This window comes from Microplitis mediator, chromosome 2 (genome assembly GCF_029852145.1).
Source record: "Microplitis mediator isolate UGA2020A chromosome 2, iyMicMedi2.1, whole genome shotgun sequence".
Classification (NCBI taxonomy): Eukaryota; Metazoa; Arthropoda; class Insecta; order Hymenoptera; family Braconidae; genus Microplitis; species Microplitis mediator.
This window is the reverse complement of record NC_079970.1, coordinates 25,438,775-25,460,168: the sequence shown is the minus strand read 5'-3', so window position 1 is coordinate 25,460,168 and position 21,394 is coordinate 25,438,775. Positions and strand designations below refer to the sequence as shown.

Genomic DNA, 21,394 nt, shown 5'->3' with positions numbered 1-21,394 from the left:
GTTTCTCACTGCGATTGGCGCGCGGTCGGTAATTTCTTTCTGCGTAAATCTCACAGCGCACGGAGTATCAGCGCCATCCATCTTTTTTTCAAAACCAGCTGCCCAAGCGCGCGCATCCTTTTCAATGCGCACGCGCTTCCATCTTTGAATGCGCATGCGCAGACTTTTGAGTTGACTGTGTGAGTTACACACACGCGTCTCGCGTATGTGTGCGCGAACACAAAGAAATAATTTAGTCTTTATACTTGGTCTGGTTGTCGCTGGTCGCCGTGTTTCCTCCCACCGGTGCGCAAGTGAGTCTGTGTGAGTGTTGTATATATGTATATATATATAAATATATCCGATCTCATATTTGCGCGTAGTGTTTGTTAATACATACACACATATATGTATACTAGTAAAAAGTAAAACGACCAACAACCTCCAGCACAACACAACGTTTTTAATGTGTACTGATATCTAAGTACGGTAGTGTTACAAGTAACGAGTTAAGTTATAAATAAATGATATAAAAATGTAAAATTTCGTATTTACAGATTTATATTTTATTTAATTAATAATAAAGTGTAATAATTAGTGCGTGTGTATTTATATATATGTTAAACTCGGAGTATCGCGCGCGCGTGTTGTGTTTTGTGTTACGGCGGCTGTGGCAGCGGTCACGACGCCGCTGGTGTTTTTGTGTTGTCTTACGTCCACCAAGATGAAGTCCGACTCAAAATCTTTGTTGACAGCTCAAGCGGAAAAGGCGAATCATTACACGTAAGTAACGTTCGCCAGCAGACCGCGTGCTCGTATGTGTTGCTACCAATTCAAACTCGCGAGTTTATATTGCATATAAATTAACTTAAATAAATAAATAACAATAATAATAAATGATTTTAGTATTTTAGTTAAATAATCGATAGCGGAGGGAAATTTAAAACAAGTAGATTTAAAATTTAAATAAATAAATAAATATTTAAAATGGAGAGATCGCGCGAGTGAATAAAAAAATAATAAAGAGAGAAGACTGAGGCTTTCGTCGACAGGAGGAAAGAGTAAAAGTAATAACGGGTGGGAGGGTGCTGCAGGAGGTGGTGAAGAAGGAGGTGGTTATTGGTGATGGTGGTGGTGGAGGAGTTTTGAGACAAGTCGTGGTCGTGAGGAGAGAAAATATATATCGCGGGAACGAAAAAGAGACAGGACGTGAGATGCGTAATGGGTGATGTTGATAGAGCGAGAAGTGTAATGGGAAATAATAATAATAACAATAATAAGATAAAATAAAAATCTAAATTAGACGCGCGAGTTACGGTAGAGTTAGCGGGGGAATTATTAAAATTTTAAATAAAATAAATAATGAAAGAAAAAAATTCTAACGACAAATTATTGGGCTGGATCGGGAAGGTGCTAGTGGCCAGTGTTTAGTGAAAAAAATATAATAAAAGCAAAGTATATATTTGTTGATAATTAAAAATCTTGAATAAATTCAGGGAAATAAAAATAATTAGGCGAAATTATATGACGCGTTGCGTCTACGTGACTATTAAATAAATAATAAAATATAATGTGTAGCTCTGTGGATTCGCATTCCAGATACTTGAAGGAATTTCGTGTCGAACAATGTCCACTGTTTATACAGCGAAAGTGCACACAGCATCGGCCATTCACGTGCTTCAACTGGCACTTTATGAACCAGCGAAGACGCAGGCCAGTGAGAAAACGGGACCGCACCTTCAACTACAGCGCGGACAATTACTGCACAAAGTACGACGAGACTACCGGCATATGTCCCGACGGCGACGAGTAAGTTTTCATTTCATCATCAATTTACTTAATTACTAAATTAACTGATTACTTAATTCATTAATTAATAACTTTGTCACCGCCAGTCTCTCCAACTCATCAGCACCAACTTGATAACTCTGTTTGTCTAATTTTCAGTAACTATACATAACAAATATATAATACAGAAGGTATCAGTATTTCGTTGTCTCATTGTTCACTCGGCTTATCACCAGCTGACGAATTCGGAGCCACCGAATTTATACTAATTCATTATTTGTTATAATTATTGTTTAGCCCACACGTGACCTTATCTATATCGATTGCTATCATTATCATTATTATTATTATAAGTATCTCGGGAACTTGGCAATGACGCGTCACACGGACACCCAGAGTCCGTGACATTTAATCACAATAATTCTTACATTATTTTTTATTTAAATTAAAATAGTTTACTACATGTCTTATCTTACTATTAAATTAACATTACATTCATGAATTATTCGACGTATACCAGCAACTTGTTGCGACACTTTCTACCTACACAACCGTCTACTAAAAAAATATATATAATTTCTTTGTTTCGTGGTTGGGCTGCATACAACCCGAGCATAACTGAGACAAAGAATTACTTTTCTTTGTTCGTAAAAAGGGTCTGCCGGAAAAAGGACGCATTTCCTCGGCTGGATTTTTCTTTGTGTCAATATAACGGGCTTTTTTTTTTACTCATGCGGATAGAAAAGAATAAATGGATGGCTGGGATTTTGAATTTAAATCTGAGACCTCACCCTGCATTAGATACTTGAATACATTTTCCTGATGCTAATGCTGCTTATACTCATACTTAATACTTGAATATATTTGAGTTTTTTAAGAAATTCAAAAATCCATTTTCCCGCTCAATGTTTAATTTTATTTATTATTTAAAATATTTTAAAAAACACGCGGTAAATATTTAAAATTTAAATATAGACAAATAAATGGAGCCAAAAAAAAAATACATAAATTTTTTTACATGTACCGGAAATACTGGAGAGTATTAAAAATACATGAAGATGAAGTCATAAAAAAAGAAAAAAAACGTATAAAGAATCTTATATCATTGTACGTGACTCATTGATTGAGAAATTTTTTTTGACATGATACGTTTCCTGTGATTCATAGTACATATGTGTATAGATATATATTTATATATAAAATAAATTAAATTTATATATTTAATGGTTTATTAACTTGAATTTAAAATTATCGTTATCTCTCAGATATAAACAGATATTTATATTGTAACGTATTGTTACAACGTAACAATATATATATATACATATATTTATTTCATTGAGAAATATTCACCTGTTGTTTTACAACGACCGGTAAAACAAAACAACTATACTACAAATACTGTGCACGAGATATTGCTTTGCAATTCATAGATGTACATTTAGCTATTCAAATCATGTCATTGATACGCGAAACTTTATACTGGAATACAAATAAATATGAACTATTTTTGTTTATTAACAAATAAATGAATACCCTCAGATATTTACGCGGTATACTTTTTATCTGGTGATTAAAAAAATTAAAAACAAATAAATACAAAAATAGACTATTGATTATCATTAATTAATTAATAAGTTATTTGATATTTTCCCTCCAAAAAATATATATGTACAAAAATATATATGTGAAATGACGCGTGCGGGGGGAAGCCCGTTCCAAACAAAGAAGCTTTCCTGATATTGATTTTCTCGTGGGTATACACGGGCAACAAAGAATTGCGATGAGGCTATACCTGATTGGAATAGTAAAAATATGTTTTCAAAATGTATATTTATTTAAACAATTGTTATTATTGTCTTTAACTTTTACTCCATTTGTTAATATCCCGGCTGTACAAATATACACTTTTTTTTTTTTTTTTACGGACAGCTGCAAGTTTTAAGTGGACTTAGATATAGGATTTCTGTTTAACATGGGCCACTTTATCTCAGCTCTCAGCTGGCCATGTAGTCACTATATATTTTCTTTGTCTACACAGAAAAAAATAATTTCTTGGCGCAAGAAATATTTTGTATTATGAATTGAAGACAAAAATTTTTCTTGGCTCAAGAATTTTTTTCTCGCCTAAATAATTTTTTTCTTGTTCCGAGAAAATTTTTTCTTACCCTAAGAAAAGTTTTGTTTTCACTTTATAATACAAAAAATTTATTGGGTCAAGTAAAAATTTCCTTAGAACAAGAAAAAATTTTTTGCGCCAAGAAATCTTTTTTTTCTGTGTACGGGTATTTGTTGAGCAAAGTGATATATTTTTAAAAAAATTTTATTGGTCACTTGGTGATCTATTATTTGGAGTCAATTATCATTTAAATTATTTAGTGACCAAAATCACACTTGAAATTTTTTTGCTTTAATAATAATATTTGACATGAATGAATTTATTTATATTCCAGGTGCCCATTTTTACATCGAACAGCCGGAGATACAGAGCGCCGTTATCATCTACGGTATTACAAGACCTGTATGTGTGTACATGACACAGACACCAGAGGATTTTGTGTTAAAAATGGACCTCATTGTGCTTTCGCACACGGGAATCATGATCTACGTCCGCCGGTATACGATATCAAAGAGATTCAAGCGCTGGAAAATCCCGACTCCGATCCAAATTCATCCTCAAATGGACCGAACATTCTGGATAAAGAGCGTAACTTGATGAATGAAGATCCTAAATGGCAAGACACTAATTATGTGCTCAGTAATTACAAGACTGAGCCGTGTAAAAGACCGCCACGATTATGCAGACAGGGATACGCGTGTCCTCAATACCACAATAGCAAAGACAAAAGACGTAGCCCACGTAAATCAAAGTACCGGTAGGTTTTTATCGTTCATCAGCTGATGAGTTTTTAAAATTTTCAATTTTAATTAATCATCCATTCATTTATTTTGTAGGTCAACTCCTTGTCCTAATGTCAAACACGGGGAAGAGTGGGGCGAGCCAGGTAATTGTGACCAAGGAGACAACTGCATGTACTGTCACACTCGTACAGAGCAACAGTTTCATCCGGAAATTTATAAATCAACAAAGTGTAATGATGTACAGCAAGCTGGTTATTGTCCTCGTGGCGTCTTCTGTGCATTTGCACACGTTGACCGTGAGTTTACTCTCATAAATCGTACGTAAAAACAGTCACTATACATTTTATTAAATTTTAAGCGCTTTGATAAACAAAAACAATTTAAGGTAAGGGACCCAGTACCTGATCAGGGAACTGGTACCCAATCACTCATATATTCCCTCGAGATGACTGATTGATGACCGATAGATTACTGACTAAAAACTGACAAATAACCAATTTCAAGTAGTCAAAGTTTACAATCATGAATATCATTGGACTTGTAAACTTTAGGTGAACCTTCAGACGCCACCGTCCATCTTACGGCTTTAAATAAATTATATTATTATTAATTGAAATGTTTTATTATGTGAAATTTGTGTTTTTGGCGAGTTTTTGACAGGTATCTCTATGGTATCTCTATGGTATCTATATGGTCGAAATTTGTCCGAAAGACACTTCCCAGACACTTTTCAGACCTCGACTTGCCATCGACTTTCCCTAATCACTCATATATTTCTATGTCTATATTTACTAAATGTATATTTAGTCCTAACACATGGAGTGACAGAGTACTTGTTCCCCGATCGGGCACTAGGTCTTTTACCTTAATCCAATAATATATTTTTTATTAAATTCAATTTGCATTTATAATTTTTAATGTCATTCACTCACTAGCCATTTATATTTTTAAAAGTAATTAAATGGTATCACCAATTAGAATAATAGAGATAGAGATGAAGATATTTATTACACATTTTTAACATTTAGGGTAAGAGCACCGGTACCCAGCTCTAAACCAGTAGCCAGCCCATGTTAAATTATATCTATATATATTTTGAGCCAATGTTTAAGTATATGACCGGCTGGCTACTGGTTAGGGGCTGGGTACTGGTGCTCTTACCCTATATACATTTAAATATTGATGGTCTGGGTGTCGTTGCTGATGGAGCAGTATTGCCAACAGAAGACATGGGCCTCGCACGGGATATGGCTGTTCCAATTGATTGCGGTACCAATTTGGCAGATCTACTCAGCAATGCTCTACCTCCGGACAAGCGGTCACTCGACAAAGACAAACAACTCAGCGACAGCAGTGTAAGTTTTTATTATTATTTTTACCATTACTACAATACAATAGAATACAATCAATCAATCAAACAAACACCCGATCAATCAATTTTCACCCACGGTAAATTGAAACCAACGTTATTATACTGCGGTTTTTGTATTATTTTTTTTTTGTTCTGTTCTCGGAAATTTCTAAAAAATAATAAATAATAATAAAAATTTAATGTAATCAAATGTCATTAGTTCCTGGGATTACAGAATGGAAGCGGTGAAGTGTCAGAATCAGCAAGTACAAGTAGTCTTGGTAGTAATAATTCACACAGTAAAGCACCTGGTGCACAATTACATAATTCCAGTACAAATTCAACAAATAATTCGAATCAGCATAAATTATCCAGTATGCTATTTAATCCTAATTCTTTTTTACAACTTGTAAGTATTTTATTGAACTTTATTTTAGTGATTAATTAATTTTCTGGGGATTGATATGATCTAAAAATTTTTTTTTTTAAAGCATGAGTTACGAAAGCAAGTAGTAGCAATAGAAAACGATCCAATATTAACAAAATCTGAAAAATTACAACGTAAACAAAGTCTTGTGTTGGCTTATAATTTAAACGGTTCATTGGGACACTCGTTAGCGTCAACGGTATCACCACTTTCAAGTAGTTCATTTTACCCAAATGATACTGTTGAATCAGTAGTAGGTGAGTAATTGTTGTATTTATTTATTAATTGATAATAATCAAGACACAAGAATTTGTAATCAACGATTTGCTATTTGTAATTTCGATTTTAGGGAACGCATTGGACGAATTGCATTTAGACGACCCATTAAATCTAGTAGACTCGATGCACCGAGACACCAGTTCTCCAATAAGCAATTCAATATCTGCGGGTCTCGCGAGCTCCGGATTACTCGGTAGTTCCGCGCCAGTTAATATTCCCGGTATGGCTGAGCGCTCGGTTTTATCAAATTTTTCACCTTCTACGTCCAGTCCACTACAGCATTTACAATCCGCTGGATTTTTAACTGGATCAAGATTTTCCCATCAAGATCCAATTGAATCTGTAAGTTTTATTTTTTTAATTAACTGAATAATTTTGATGAATTTGAAAATAATTATTCATTATTTTGTTACAGACGATGCCATTTTTAAGTCATTCAGTATCAGATCCATTTTCTAATCATATATCTCAGTTAAGTAGCTCGACATCAAAACTCAGCGGTTTCAATAGTAGTCTATTTGATTTCGCAAATCAAGGATTATCGCCATCGCGTACGCAGCCATTAGGAGCATCACCACTTGTTAATGCATTTTCAATAAGCCCTAGCAATTCCGGATCACTGTCAGAGGTAAATCTATACTTATATTGACATTAATAAATACATACATTCATTTCATACAGAGAAAAGGTTCGGAATGAGCCTCATAATTTTTTTTTTTTTTTTTTAATCATGAAAAATAACCTGGACATGACGGGGCAGTGCGGGCCACTCAAAAATTATTATTCCAATAAATGAATTAAAACTTATCTCGAATTATTGAGAGTTTTCATTTTTTAGGGAAGCCCATTTTGCCCCACATTAAAAAAAAAGTTATCATCTTTTTGTTGCTGGGTTATGTTGACACCGAATATTTATATGGGGACTGGAAAAAAAAGTTTCATACTATTATAATTTTTTTCTTAGAAAATCCACTTTGTCTCTCCCTCCTGTTTATTTTTACTTGTAAAGGGAAAAGTAATTTGAACAGTGGTAAATACAAGGCAATAAGTTGCAGGTTCAGAGGTTGAGAGAAGAGTTGACTTCAAGTCGCGCACAACTGGCTACTTGGGATGAGAGGATAAATCAAGCACGTGCCGCTTGCTCGGCTTGGCAATTGGAGAGTGAAGAGGCTAAAAGAAAAGCGTCAGTTGCGGAGCAACAGCGAGATGAGGCACTGATGCAAGTAAAAGCACTGAAAAATGAGAATGAAGCAGCTTCCTCAAGTGGCAGTTCACATATTCATTCAATGAAACGTATTAATAATGAGCTAAGAAATTTGTCAATAGGCACATTGAAATCCATTCAGTCACAGCTACGTCAAGAGCTCGAGGAAGTTGAAAAAGTAATTACTGCTGTTATTAACTATAAACATTTATGTCGCTACACTTTACTGCCGTTGTTTATTTCCGATCTACTGATACGGCCTTTAAACTCTTCGTGAATCCTGCAGCCATAATATTTAATAGCAGTCATGAAATAAATTTCACCGCAAAAAATATGAGACTTTTTTTTCGCTTATTAACGATCGATGTTTGATAACGATCTGTGTTTGCTCGTGCTCTCTTTTCCCTCAGAATTTATTTTATATTACTATTATATCCGCCTACATCTAAATGTACTATTGTAATTTATAAATGATTTACCAACTACAATTCAAGTATCGGTTCGTACTAAAAACCATTTACGGTAAATGTAGGCCACACTCACAAGTCTACACGTACGTCAGAATTTAATTGTTTTTATACGAAAAACAAATTGTCTTTAAATTTTTGTTTTTTATTATTAATTATTATTTACCATTACGTTTAAGGTCATTTTCAGCCCCCCACCCCTCCCTCACTTTTTAAAAATTTTCAATCACTCTGCTGTCATCAGCGTATCAAAATTTTATCAATCAATTAAAAAAAATTTTAAGCATTAATTGAAAATGACAACGCAGTGGCAATTTTATGATACTGAAATTAGCCGACGTCTGATAATTTTTGAATTTTTTTAAAAACGATAAATTAAAAAAAAAAAGTATTTCAAAAAATTGCACCTATAGTTTTTTTAATTTTTTACATGTGCATATTTTTTTTTTTTACTTTTCATTTGCTGAAAAAAAAATCCGAAATTTTTAATTGTCTGCTACCTTCAGGATCATGCAATTTTGCTGAGATATAAATTTAAAAAAATACAGTTAATTTTTAATGATACTAAAGTTAGCCGACGTCTAATAATTTTTGAAATTTATTTGAAACGATAAATAATAAAAAAAATATTTGAAAAAATTGCACTTTTAGATTTTTAAATTTTCTACATGTGCATATTTTTAGATTTTTTTTTTTTGTAATTTATTTGTGGAAAAAAACATCCGAAAATTTTTAATTGTCGGCTGACTTCAGGATCATTAATTTTTATCACTTTTACTGACAAAGTCAAAATATAATTGACTGTATTTAAAATATTTAATGATCATTTTTTATTTTAATTCACTATTAGTTTTATTTACAAATAATAAATAATTGATTATTTAAAACAGGTATTGTATCGAGAAACCGCGACCAAGTGTATGGTTTGTGAGGAACAAAACCGTGCGGTGACTCTGTCACCATGCAATCATTATGTCGTATGTTCAACGTGTGCTCCAAATCAACGCGAGTGTCCATACTGCCAGACCCCCGTTGTCTCAACCAGTTAAATCCACTTATCACCACTACACTTATTATCCTCATCGTCATCATCATTACTATTGTAATTTTCTTCAATACATTCTTCTCAGTACTGTCACCACTAGTGTAGCAGTACAATAACAAAAAAAAAGTAATAACAAGTTCGCGCCGTCAATTGAAACAAGTGTGACTAAAATACTGTTATGATTTAGTTTCGCTTATTTAATTTAACGCGAATATGAATTTATTAAATGTGACAAACACTTGCGCTGTCATTTGCGGAATCGTAAGTCAGTTGATTAAAAATAAACAGTGACAAGAGGCTTAAAAACATTTGTTTAAGTCATCATTTTTATAATTTTTTATTTACTTTCAATTGACATCTGACTAATTGAGGCTGTCAGATTTTTTTTTTTTTTTCTAACGAGACCAAGTCTCAGTGAAGTTTAATGTGCTAATTAAAATAAAAGTAAAAGTAAATTTTAAATTCTTAGGAATTGATTAAATAAAAAGAAGTATATATATGAGTGTATATTTAAAAAAAACTTGCACACTGACACAATAATCAGTACAATGATAATAGTCTGATGGTTAATTTTTTGAATGGAAAATAAATGATAATAATGATAATTAATTATTATAATAATAATTAATAATTTAAAACGCAACAAAAAAGTTTAAGAAATTGTTATCGATAGATTAAGCCGTAAGATGTTTCGGTATTTATAATAATAATAATAATAATAAATAATAAATAATTACACAGTCATGTTTTCATAAGAAAACACCTCATGTTACGTGCAGATTTATCAAACTAATTAGATTTAAGTAGTAATTTCTTAAAGTATTAACACATTAATTTTTTTACTCAACGGTACAAGGGGTTTTACGTAAATCAATAATGATTTGTTTATTTTAATAGCTTTTTTTTTATCACAATTACTATATTTTCTTATATTAATATTTAATAATAATAATAATAAATAATATTTTAGATAGGTTTTTAAATTCAAATAAATAACTACATTTTTAATTTAATAATTAACTCATTACTATACTATATATTTATCAATTTAATTTTTTCTTTACTTGTTTGTTTGTCTTGAATGTTTCAATTATCTATGAGTTTATAATTATAATTATTTTTAAAATTTCAATATAAGAATAATTTTTTTTTAATAGGAATAAATTGAATTTGAATTGATAGTTAGTGTAAAGAATAAATTAGGGTGTGGTTTAGCAAAAAAAAAAATTGTGCACATTTAATAGTAAGTCTTAAAATGTAACTATAATTTATTAGTTAATTAATATTTGTTTTAAATAAATAATAAAAAAAGGCGGGTGTTTAGAATTTTTAAATTTAAAAAATCAAAAATAATAAATTAATACAATGAACTGATAATAAATATATAATAATTATATTTTTTCAATTAATATAACGGCTATTGAAACATCTTACGATTTAATTTATTTTATAACAATGATACTGATATGAATTAAAAATAATAATAATAATAATTAATAGAACTGCGGATATTTTTAACGAGAACTTACCTCGCTTGTTTGAATAAATTAATATTTACTATACTAATTAATAGGAAGGGAAAAATAAATTAAGTGGTATCAAGAAATACTAGAAACAAAATGATATATATATGAAATTAATAATAATAATAAATGAGTAAAAGTATGGAGGAATAAAATAATTTTGAAAATCCAGTTGTTAACCACTACGATAAAAAAAAATAAAATATTGAAATGAATATTAATAAATTAATTACAAATGAATATTGATTAAGGTATATTTAAATAATTAGCATAGATAGGAACGTTATTATCAAATTTTTTCCTCATAGACATTTAATGTTACAACAAATTTTAATAAAAAAAAATATAAAATAAAATAAAAATACAAAAAAAGTATTAAAAAAAAAAAAATTGAAAAAAAACAAACAAAGATAAATATTATTTAATTAATGTTCAGCAATTTATTGATATATAAAAGCAAAATTATTTTTTAGTCTATAATACCCGCAAAAATTCAAGTTGGTAAAATTTTATTTTTTTATTGTACTATAATTTTTTTAAAAAATATAATAAAGTAAAGCTTGAGATCTTTAAAAATAAATAGGTATATAAAATAAATTGAGTCTGTCAACTGACAAAATATTGCCATTTTAGGAGTTAATAATTAAAGAAAATAAAAAAAAAAAATAGAGGGTATTATAATAGATAGAGTCTATGAAATTATTAAAAAAAATGTTTTCTTTCTTATTTAATTACAATTGTATTTAAAATACGAGGCCAAAAAAAAATAAAAGATTTTATTAGGTCATTTTAAATTTATAAATCGAGTTTTAAATATTTAAATATATAGGCTTTAAACAAAATAAATTTTTTATTTTCTGTGGTATTGACGGTTCGGCGGTTTTATTAAATATCACCGTCATTTAAATTTTAAATTTTGCATTGTTTATTCTATCATTCAGTTTATTAAATAACAATTATATTTTAAATAATAAACAATAGTTTTTTAAAGATATATATTTTTAAATTTATAAATGAATTATTTTATTATATTATATTATTAAAAAATAAATTAGGGTACAGTACCCGATGGCTAGTCCTCTCAGTATCCTGCCCTCTGTATATTTTATGTAAAACAATTATTTATTTTATTAATTACATGGATTAATTGTAAAACTTCTGGGAAGAAAAATATTTTTTCCCAGTAGTTATTTCCATTCTACTAAATTATGGTTTTTAAAAAAAATCAAGGAGAGTCAATATGATATTTTATTAATAATTATAAGCATAATGATGCTGCTTAAATACTTTATAATTTTAAAATTAAAAATTCAAATTTTTATGTGACATTTATCCAGAAAAAAAAGATTTCTTGACGCATTTTTTTTATTGTCTCAAAAAATTTCTATTTTAATTTTTAATGCAAAAAATTTCTTGGGATAAATAAAAATTTTTTGCGCCAAGAAATCCTTTTTTCTGTGAAAGGCAGAGGTATCGTTTCCGGTCGGTTTTTGACATTTGAAAAATCATAATAATTTAATTTGTTGAATATGCAATCACATAATTAATTTTCTAAAATTTTTATCACACTCTTGTAATAGAAGTTCTTTTTACACTTTTTCATAAATAAAAAAAAAAGTATCAAATGTCTAAAATGGAGCAGTTCCGCAAATTCTACTTCTACCCTTAATTAAAAAAAAAAAAAAAGTGGAGCTGAGAGGTAGTTTACCCTAATAAAAAAAAAAAAAATGTAACCGTAAATACCATAGACTCATATTTACAAAATGAAGCAAATAACAGCAAAACACTATTTAGGAGTTAACCAATTCAACACTATGACAATAAATTATTTAAAATCAATTTAAAAAAAAAGTAAATAATTGTCATAAGTGTTTATTTAGCGTCTTTACAAGTACAGCCTTCCCAATAACAGAGTATTAAAAGTAATAAAATAATAATAATAATAATAATAATAAAATGAATATTAAATAAACAAATAAACGTTAGTGAGAATTGTAACCAAGTGATTATATTGTGAATAGATAACCCAGACAGACCCGTCCTAGGTTTTAAATGCTGTACTTGTAAAGACATTTATTACATTAGTTCATCATGATTGTGATTATTTTTTTAAATTAATAGTAATAAACTTTTAAAAGTTAATTGTATAATTAAATAAAGAACAATAAATAAACTGTAATTTTATAAATTTTACGGGCCTATTTAAAAATATAAACTTGTGTCACAATCACGATGAACGTAACGAGGATTTATTCCTTGACGTTACAAATATATATTTAAAAATAAACAATGAAAACTTGTAATGTTATTTTACTTATTAATAATATGATAATAGGAATATATAAAATAAAATAATGATGAAATAAAATTTTTAGATTTAATAAATAAATAAATAAATTTATAAATATAGAATAATAGGTGAATAACAAAGTGATTGATTATTGTAGCGATTTATAAATCAAGTCAGTTATTTTTAAAAATAATACAGTTGTAACATTGTCACAGATTACTGCCCCACTTGTTGGTTCATTTTTATTATTTTATTTTTATATGTTTATATCTACACATTATTTTTTTTCTATCGACTACAAAAGGGTCATCATCACAATGATGCATTTTCATTTTTACTGTTTCGAAAATATTAAAAATTAAATACGTACTATTCAATTACATTTTAAATAACAATAATAATAATAATCATGATTTTTTAAATTAAAAACTCTTAATTAAACACATGAAATTTTAAAGACTTATTTAATTATAAATTTAAAAAAAAAGTGTCGAGTTTAAAGTAGAATCTCAAATCAAAATAAAATACTTTGTGAAAATACACGTACAGCACAAGGTTATTTAATCATTTAAATAAATAGTATATTTTTGCTTCAAGACTCTACATATATATGTATATTATAGCAAGATTATTATTATTATTATTATAAACCCTAGCGGATCTCAATTACGGTAATTACCAGAATTTACGGTATTCAGAACAATTACCGTAAAATCCGGTAATTTACTGCAAAATTACGACAATGCTACGGTATTTTACAAGAAAAGTGCAGTATTTTGCCGCAAATTTGCGGTATTTTGCGGTAGTTTCCGGTTATTCTTATTAAAACCATCAATTGCGGTATTTTTGCCGCAGTGTGCCGTATTTTACCGCAAATTACCGTAAGATGCAGCAAATTACGGTAATTTACGGTAGTTTCCGGTTATTCTTATAAATACCATCAATTGCGGTATTTTTGCCGTATTTTACCGCAAATTACCGTGAGATGCAGCAAATTTACAGTAAATTACGGTATTTTACGGTAGTTTCCGGTTATTCTTTTGAATACCATCAATTGCGGTATTTTTGCCGTATTTTACCGCAAATTACCGTAAGATGCAGCAAATTTACAGTAAATTACGGTATTTTACGGTAGTTTCCCGTAATTTAGATCCGCTAGTAAATTTTCAAAGCTAAATACATCAGACTAATGACCAAATTTATAAATAATCAAGAAAAATTAAAGAAAATATTTTTTAATATAAATAACACTTTTTTAATGATGCACAAATAACCAACAATAGGGCAGGCCAAATTAATCTTAATATACATTACAAAATAAAATATATTTTTGACAAATTATAATATTAATAATAATAATAATAATAATAATAGAAAGCATACTCGAAAAGTATAAACGCTTTACACAATCTGTTCGTGCAAATGATTCTTCTCTGCATTTATAATAATAATAATATTAATAATAATGAATAAATTCAACATTTACGTGAATATTTAATAACAATATAATTTTTATGAATTTATTATTAATAAAGTAAATAAATAAAAATTATAAATAAGTACATTATTGAAGAATTATCTGCACACAGACAAAAGATATCTACACATAATCACTAGACTATTGTATGATGATTATTTAATACAAACTGAATACGTAAATAATTATAAGTATTATTTAGTTTGATTTATGAATTTACAAATATTTAAATTTTAATTATTAAAGTATAATGCGTTGGGTTAAATTTGAATTTTTTTTAAAAAAATGATAATAAAAATATTTCGAGATTGAGGAAATAAATTTTGACGGCTATACAGATTTATTAACTTAAATAATATTATAAATATCTCAGGCTACCTGAAGCTTAATTACCAGATACGAAAATAACGTTCAAGTTATTGGCGAATTTTAATTAAATCTATGTGGTGAGCACGTTTTATTGTGTCATTCAATATTTATATTTAAGTTTTTTTTTTTTTTTATTACGTGGCAAAATGTATACGTCAATTTATAAATATTTATTCAACTAAACTAAGAGAAATAACGTAATAGCTGTGCGAAGTAAATTAATAAAACGCGATATTGTCAGGATTTATTATACTTTTTATTTCACGATTGAATTCAAATGCGAGCTATAAGAAAGAAAAAAATTATAATTAATTTAATTTATCCGTCTAAAAGATTTATTATGGAAATTTGAAAATTTACAACAGAGTAAAAAATTTAAAACCAAAAATACTTAATCTGTAATTTAATGTAAAGTATTTTGATTTTTTATATGGAAAGATTTCGATTTTTTTTTTTTCGAACATTTTTCCATGTTTACAGAAACGTCAAAAATTTTTTCAATTGACCAAAAGTTAAAAAAAAATTTAAAAATAATAATTGAGATGAAAATCGTATTTTTTTTATGATCCTGAAGTTAGCAGATAATTAAAAATTTTTGGATTTCTTTTTCAACAAATCAATCAGAAAAAAAAAACAAAAATAAAAATATGGACTTGTAGAGAATTTAAAAAACTACAAATGCAATTTAAAAAAAATTTTTTTTTTATAATTTACTGTCTAAAATAAAATCCAAAAATTATTAGATGCTAACTTCAGTATCATATTTTTTTATGTAAAAAATTAAAATACATTATCATTAAATTATAAATGAAGTATTTATTTATTTGGATTAAATTAAAAATTACAAGACAAAAAAATAATAAATAATAAAATATTGAAATTGAAATAGAAATAAAAAAGTGATTCCATCGAATTTATCGCAACTATTTTAATAAAAATAAAAACATTATGACGAAACCGTCTTCCGGAACAATAATAATGAATATTTATGTAGCCTAATAAAAACGTACATCGTAGAGTTGGTTAATTAATAAATAAAAATAATGGTTGTAAGTTTATAAATAATTATAATTAATATAAATAATTAATAAACTTAAACCATCGATTTAAATTTATGAGGAGGATTTATAAATTTGGCTTAGATAGAATTTTAAAAATAATAAATAAATAAATTAAATATTTATTATAATTAGCTTGCGGTGTTATTAACAGTGTGCTGAGTTAATTTTTTTTAGATTTTGCTGTATGACTAAGTACTGAAAGCGTCTGCTGAACTACCAGCCTTTGAGTGAATAAAAAATTTTAAAAATAAATAATTTATTAGAAGAAAAAAAAAATTTTAACAGCAGACAATTAAATAAATGAAGGGCTTTTATCGTACAACAATATTCTAAATAAAATAATTATAATTAACGTAATTAAATAAAATAATAATTGTATTTTAATTATAATATTTTGCTTAATTGATAATTTTAGTATTTCTTTAATATAAATGTACGATTACGTTAATTAAAATTATTAAAAAAAAAAAATTGATACAAACGAGATAGTAAATGAAATATTTATGATATTTAAAATATAAATAAATTTAAAGTAATAGACCATAACAAATTTAAATAAATAAAAATAAATCGTTGGGGTTGTGGTAATTTTCTAAATTAAAATCGAATTAATTTATTCAAAATAACAATAAAATAAAATATTTAAATCAACATCCATATCATGAGCTTGGTAATTTAAATTTTGTATTTGTATACAAATTTATTAAAAAAGTAAAAAAAAAAAATACGTAAAATAAAATGAAAGCAATTGAGAAAATGTTGAATTTATTTTTTATTGAATTATAAAAATACATAAGTAATTAAATAAATATTAATGTATATTATTTTGGCTACTGTATACAACTGACTGGCTATCAATATAATAAACTTACAAAAATATATTCCATAAATATAATTTTAAACTAATAACAGATAACAAATATATTTAAATAAACTTTTTAAAATTTATTTACAGACATTCCTAACTAATAAATAAATAAATCAACGCATCTATCTCGTTTGAATTTTATTATTATTTATAAAAATATGAGGTATCGAAATTATTTAAATAATACTTGGCAGTAAAAGTGTGTCGGCGTTGAATAAGAATTTAAAAAATATAATAAAAAAAAAGTAAACTTGAACGACTGTAGCAAATTCTAATAAATGTCAGTACAAATCGATTAATTGTAACAAAATAATAAAGACGATTGCAAAGAAAATAAAAAAAATAAAAGTTGCAACTAAAAATTTTTAAAAATAAATGTTGGTGACCCGTATTTTTGGCAATACATATTACTCAAATAGTTACTTATAATTATAATAATAATTATTAAAGTAATGGATAATTATAATAGTTGATAAAACTAAATAGCCAATAAAAAATTTATTTAAATATTTTTTCGACGACTGAAAGTTATATTAATTACTATAATAAACAAATAATTATTTATAATTATAATTGTAAATCAATATCTGATTAATTGATTAATAATAATTAATAACGATAATAACTATCTCATGATCAATATATATAAATATATATATTGTTCGTAGAAGGAATTTTTTTCTTTATTGCTTCTTACGCTACTCTAGAAAAAAAAAATAAAAAATAAAATGTATTGTAGATATTGTCAATCAATAAACTCAAAACAATTTAAAATTTATCATGTTTTGTTATTCATTTTTTTTAAGGGCATTCTCAGACAATATCCCGCACTTTTCAGAAATATTCCATGACTCGACTGCCATTATTGTATTAAAATTTTATTAATTGATAGAAAAGAAACTAAACAATTTTCGGATTTTTTTTATGACAATAAAGTTAGCAGACATTTAAAAACTTTTGGATTTTTTTTAACAAAGACATAAATATTAAAAAACATTTTGAAAAATTGCACGTATAGTTTATCAAATTTTCGACATGTGCATTTTTTTAGAAATATTTTTTTTTCATTATTTATCTGTTAAAAATTTTTCTTTTAATTTCAATTGTCTGCCAACTTTACTATCATATTTTTTTTGACGTTTACCCAAAATAACTTATAGCAAAAATGGTTATGAGCGATAGTGATACCTTGACGAAATGTCAAAAGCAAACCGATCTGTAACTAAATAAAAGTGACGGACAGATCGAGGCAACCAGTAAATGTCATGACAATTCCCTGATTAAAAATACTCATTGAAAAGTATTGAAAATTATGATACTGAAGTGAGCCGACGTCTAATAATTTTTTAGCTTTATTTGAAACGATAAATAATAAGAAAAAAAATATTTGAAAAAATTACACTTATAGTTTTTTAAATTTCCTACAAGTGCATTTTTTTATCTATAGAGTTCAAAAATTTTTAAAATACTTTTGAAATCAGAAAAGGGCAAAAGCAACTCTTCAAATTCAGCGTGATTCTCACCTTTTCAAATTGTGTGATTAGTCTTAAATTCCGAGTTGAGAAATATCCTACGAGCAGTAAATTCGGAGAGATGCTGTTATCTTTATCCAAATTCAAAATTATTTTCAAAAATTTTTGAAATTCAAATATAGGCATGTGGGTACTCAAACTGACGGAAATCGTTTACTTTACAAGTCCCCAGTATTCGTGGTCCAAAGAAAAATTTTTGGATGATTCAAAATTCAAATTTTAATATGTTTTGCACAAAAAAACGGATTTCTTATGCAAACAGCTTATAATTGTCTGATCAGTCTTAAATTCCAAGTTGAGAAATATCCTGCGAGTGGTGAATTTGAAGAGTTGCTGGTATTCTCTTCTAAATTCCAAATTTTTGAAATACAAGTATAGGCATGTGGGTACTCAAATTGGCGGAAATTGGTTATTCTACAAGTCACCAGTATTCGTGGTCCAAAGAAAAATTTTTGGATGATTCAAAATTTTAATTTTAATTTTACATTTTTTTTTTTTTTTTTTTTTTTTTTTTTTTTTTTTTTTTTTCAAGGAAAACACTGTAAAGTAACCTATTACCGTCAGTTTGAGTACCCACATGCCCATATTTGGATTTAAAAATTTTTTGAAAATAATTACGCATGTAGAATTTGACGTCATCAACTTTGTAGAACGTAGGAAGTTCGGCATAAGTACACTTCCGATGCAGATAATCATAAAAAATGCGATGTGTGACACAGAATAAAACACGATTTTAGACTGCGGGTAATGTCAGCCCTCGTCTACGGCTCAGGCAGCCATCTTTACCCTAAGTCTGAAATCGTCTTGTTTTATCCCTTGTCACATAATATCCTATTTCCTATTTTAGAATCACTGTAAAAGAAATACATACTTATATTGAAATACAGCTCTTGAGCAGACATTTTATGTACTCTTAAATTTAATGTTGTATGCGGGACAGTATTTGAAAAACTTGTAACAAACATTCTCTTAAATATTTTTTTTTTCTTTTATATCAACTTTGCGGCAGAAATTGCGAGCTGTGAATTAAATTTTTTTTTTTTCTATTTTTCAGAAATTTATCAATCGTTTTTCAAACTTTCGATGATGGGTTTAGTAACCCGGATTCGATCATCAAAAAAATCGACGATACCACCATTAAACGGGGTGAGATGTGTCTCACCGTTACAAAAATTTCGACGTCTCCCAAAGAGACGTTCGAATTTTTGAAAGCAGAGGTAAAGGATGAGCCAAGCGAGGAGTCGGCTCCATTCATTCTCTTATTCGGGCGCAGTGGGTCGGGGAAGTCTTCCACCGTTTTTGGAAGAAGTGGATCCAATTTTCCTGGACTTGCGCGATCATGGTTCTCTACTGGCACTAATATTGAAATAAGGTAATTAAGTCTTATTTATCTCCCCTTTATTTATAAATTAAAAATTGAATACCAATCCACAAAAAAAGTAATGATGTTATAAAATAATAATAAAACAAAATAAAAGAAACTATTAAAAATAAAATAAGCAATTGAGGTGCGCACTTTTTAATTTTTCAAAATTTTTTTTTTGTTTAATGGTGAGCTTGGTTTTTTTAAGTAACTAAACGTAATTATCTCGTAGATTCGTGTCTCAGTTCTATTTACCTCTAACAAAAATTTTAAGCGATGGAAAAAATATCACAATTTTAAGTCATTTAAATGAAAAAATTCGAATCATTCAATTTAAAGCTCGAATCAAATAATTTGATTCGATACGATTTGATACTTATAATTTGTAGATTCGAACTATTTGCACACTTCTAAGATAAAGTAGAGGTACCCCTTTTGGCCACTGTAGGGCCAATTTTGGACACTTGAAAAATTAAAATAAAAAAATTTTTTAAATATGTTATATTAATGATACTTTTATCCCACTATTAAAGCAAAAATTTTATTTCGCATTTTTTCATTAATTAAAATAAAATATTAAGTATCCAAAATTGAGGCGGTGGCGAAAAATGGTACTTCTACCATTTATATATTAATAGTATATATTTATTAATGGTACATTAATTTTTATTCAAAAGAATGATGGAGTTCAGAGACGGCTGTTTTTCCGACCTAGTCCAGGCATGGAAAGATTCTAAGCGAGTTTGGGTCAAAGAACGAATTATCGACCTCACCAGTACCAGCCTGAACAATATCAAGGATTTATCAAAGTTTCAAACCCGGGCAGCAACAGCTAATAACACCGAATCGTCACGCGGATTTATTTGGTTGGAGTTGGTAAGTCTTTACTTCTGTAAAATATACATATTAGAGTGCATAAAGTTTTTCTACACTGAGAAAAAAATTTTCTCCTGACAACTAAATTTTAGTTATGACAAGAAAATGATTTGATTACCCATTGCCAATCATACATTTGGTTGTTTTAACTAAATATTTTGTAATCCACCAACAAAACGAGTTATTAGAAACTATAAAATATTTAGTAAAGATAGCTACGCGTTCAGTAGAAAGAATAAAAACAAATTGATTACCGGTAGTGTTTATAAAGTAGTCATAATGAAATGTATGAGTGATCATTATAGAGAATGAGTTATTGATAATAATTAAATATTATTTTGAAATGACAGAATATTTATTCAACAGTTCAATAAATGCATATTTAGAAAAATAATTTATTTCTTTCACAAGTACTTTTTTTTGTACTGTGACAGAAATTGTTCAGAAAAAATATTAATATTAAACATTAATGTCATAGTGTAATGCAGTATACCCATATATTGCTATCAAAAATTTTCGACAGATTACTCGTCCCATAAATGCTTCAAGCGTCGGAATATAAAAACTCTGAAATAAGTATCTTACCAGGGACACCTCAAATGGTGGGCGCGATCTAGTGGCGAGCACCGAACT

At 27.9% G+C, this 21,394-nt stretch overlaps 2 protein-coding genes across 12 annotated transcripts; both read left to right on the top strand.

Moving 5' to 3' along the window:
* Nucleotides 1–386: 386 nt before the first annotated feature.
* On the top strand, nucleotides 387–16,999 carry LOC130678493 (RING finger protein unkempt). Of its 11 annotated transcripts, none has more exons than XM_057485736.1 (11): nucleotides 387–762; nucleotides 1,579–1,788; nucleotides 4,221–4,643; nucleotides 4,723–4,925; nucleotides 5,857–5,984; nucleotides 6,201–6,389; nucleotides 6,472–6,664; nucleotides 6,757–7,028; nucleotides 7,102–7,314; nucleotides 7,736–8,068; nucleotides 9,248–16,999. In XM_057485736.1, exons 1-11 carry the CDS (start codon nucleotides 704–706, stop codon nucleotides 9,404–9,406), a joined length of 2,382 nt encoding a protein of 793 aa, XP_057341719.1. In that variant the 5' UTR covers nucleotides 387–703; the 3' UTR covers nucleotides 9,407–16,999. The 11 variants fall into 11 exon arrangements, with proteins under 11 accessions (XP_057341719.1, XP_057341720.1, XP_057341718.1 ...); XM_057485737.1 differs by having other exon boundaries at nucleotides 5,854–5,984; nucleotides 6,216–6,389; XM_057485735.1 differs by having other exon boundaries at nucleotides 5,854–5,984.
* Nucleotides 17,000–19,521: 2,522 nt separating this feature from the next.
* Nucleotides 19,522–21,244, top strand: LOC130663256 (uncharacterized). Its single transcript, XM_057462376.1, has 3 exons — nucleotides 19,522–19,894; nucleotides 20,563–20,777; nucleotides 21,240–21,244. Exons 1-3 carry the CDS (start codon nucleotides 19,674–19,676, stop codon nucleotides 21,242–21,244), a joined length of 441 nt encoding a protein of 146 aa, XP_057318359.1. The 5' UTR covers nucleotides 19,522–19,673.
* The last annotated feature ends 150 nt before the right edge of the window (nucleotides 21,245–21,394 follow it).

Coding starts and splice junctions, on each gene's coding strand:
- LOC130678493 (XM_057485726.1), top strand. CDS start 704: ATGAAGTCCGACTCAAAATCTTTGTTGACAGCTCAAGCGGAAAAGGCG. Junction 1,789..4,220: donor ATATGTCCCGACGGCGACGA/GTAAGTTTTCAT, acceptor TTTATATTCCAG/GTGCCCATTTTTACATCGAA. Junction 6,665..6,756: donor TACTGTTGAATCAGTAGTAG/GTGAGTAATTGT, acceptor TTTCGATTTTAG/GGAACGCATTGGACGAATTG.
- LOC130663256 (XM_057462376.1), top strand. CDS start 19,674: ATGTGTCTCACCGTTACAAAAATTTCGACGTCTCCCAAAGAGACGTTC. Junction 19,895..20,562: donor GGCACTAATATTGAAATAAG/GTAATTAAGTCT, acceptor TTTATTCAAAAG/AATGATGGAGTTCAGAGACG.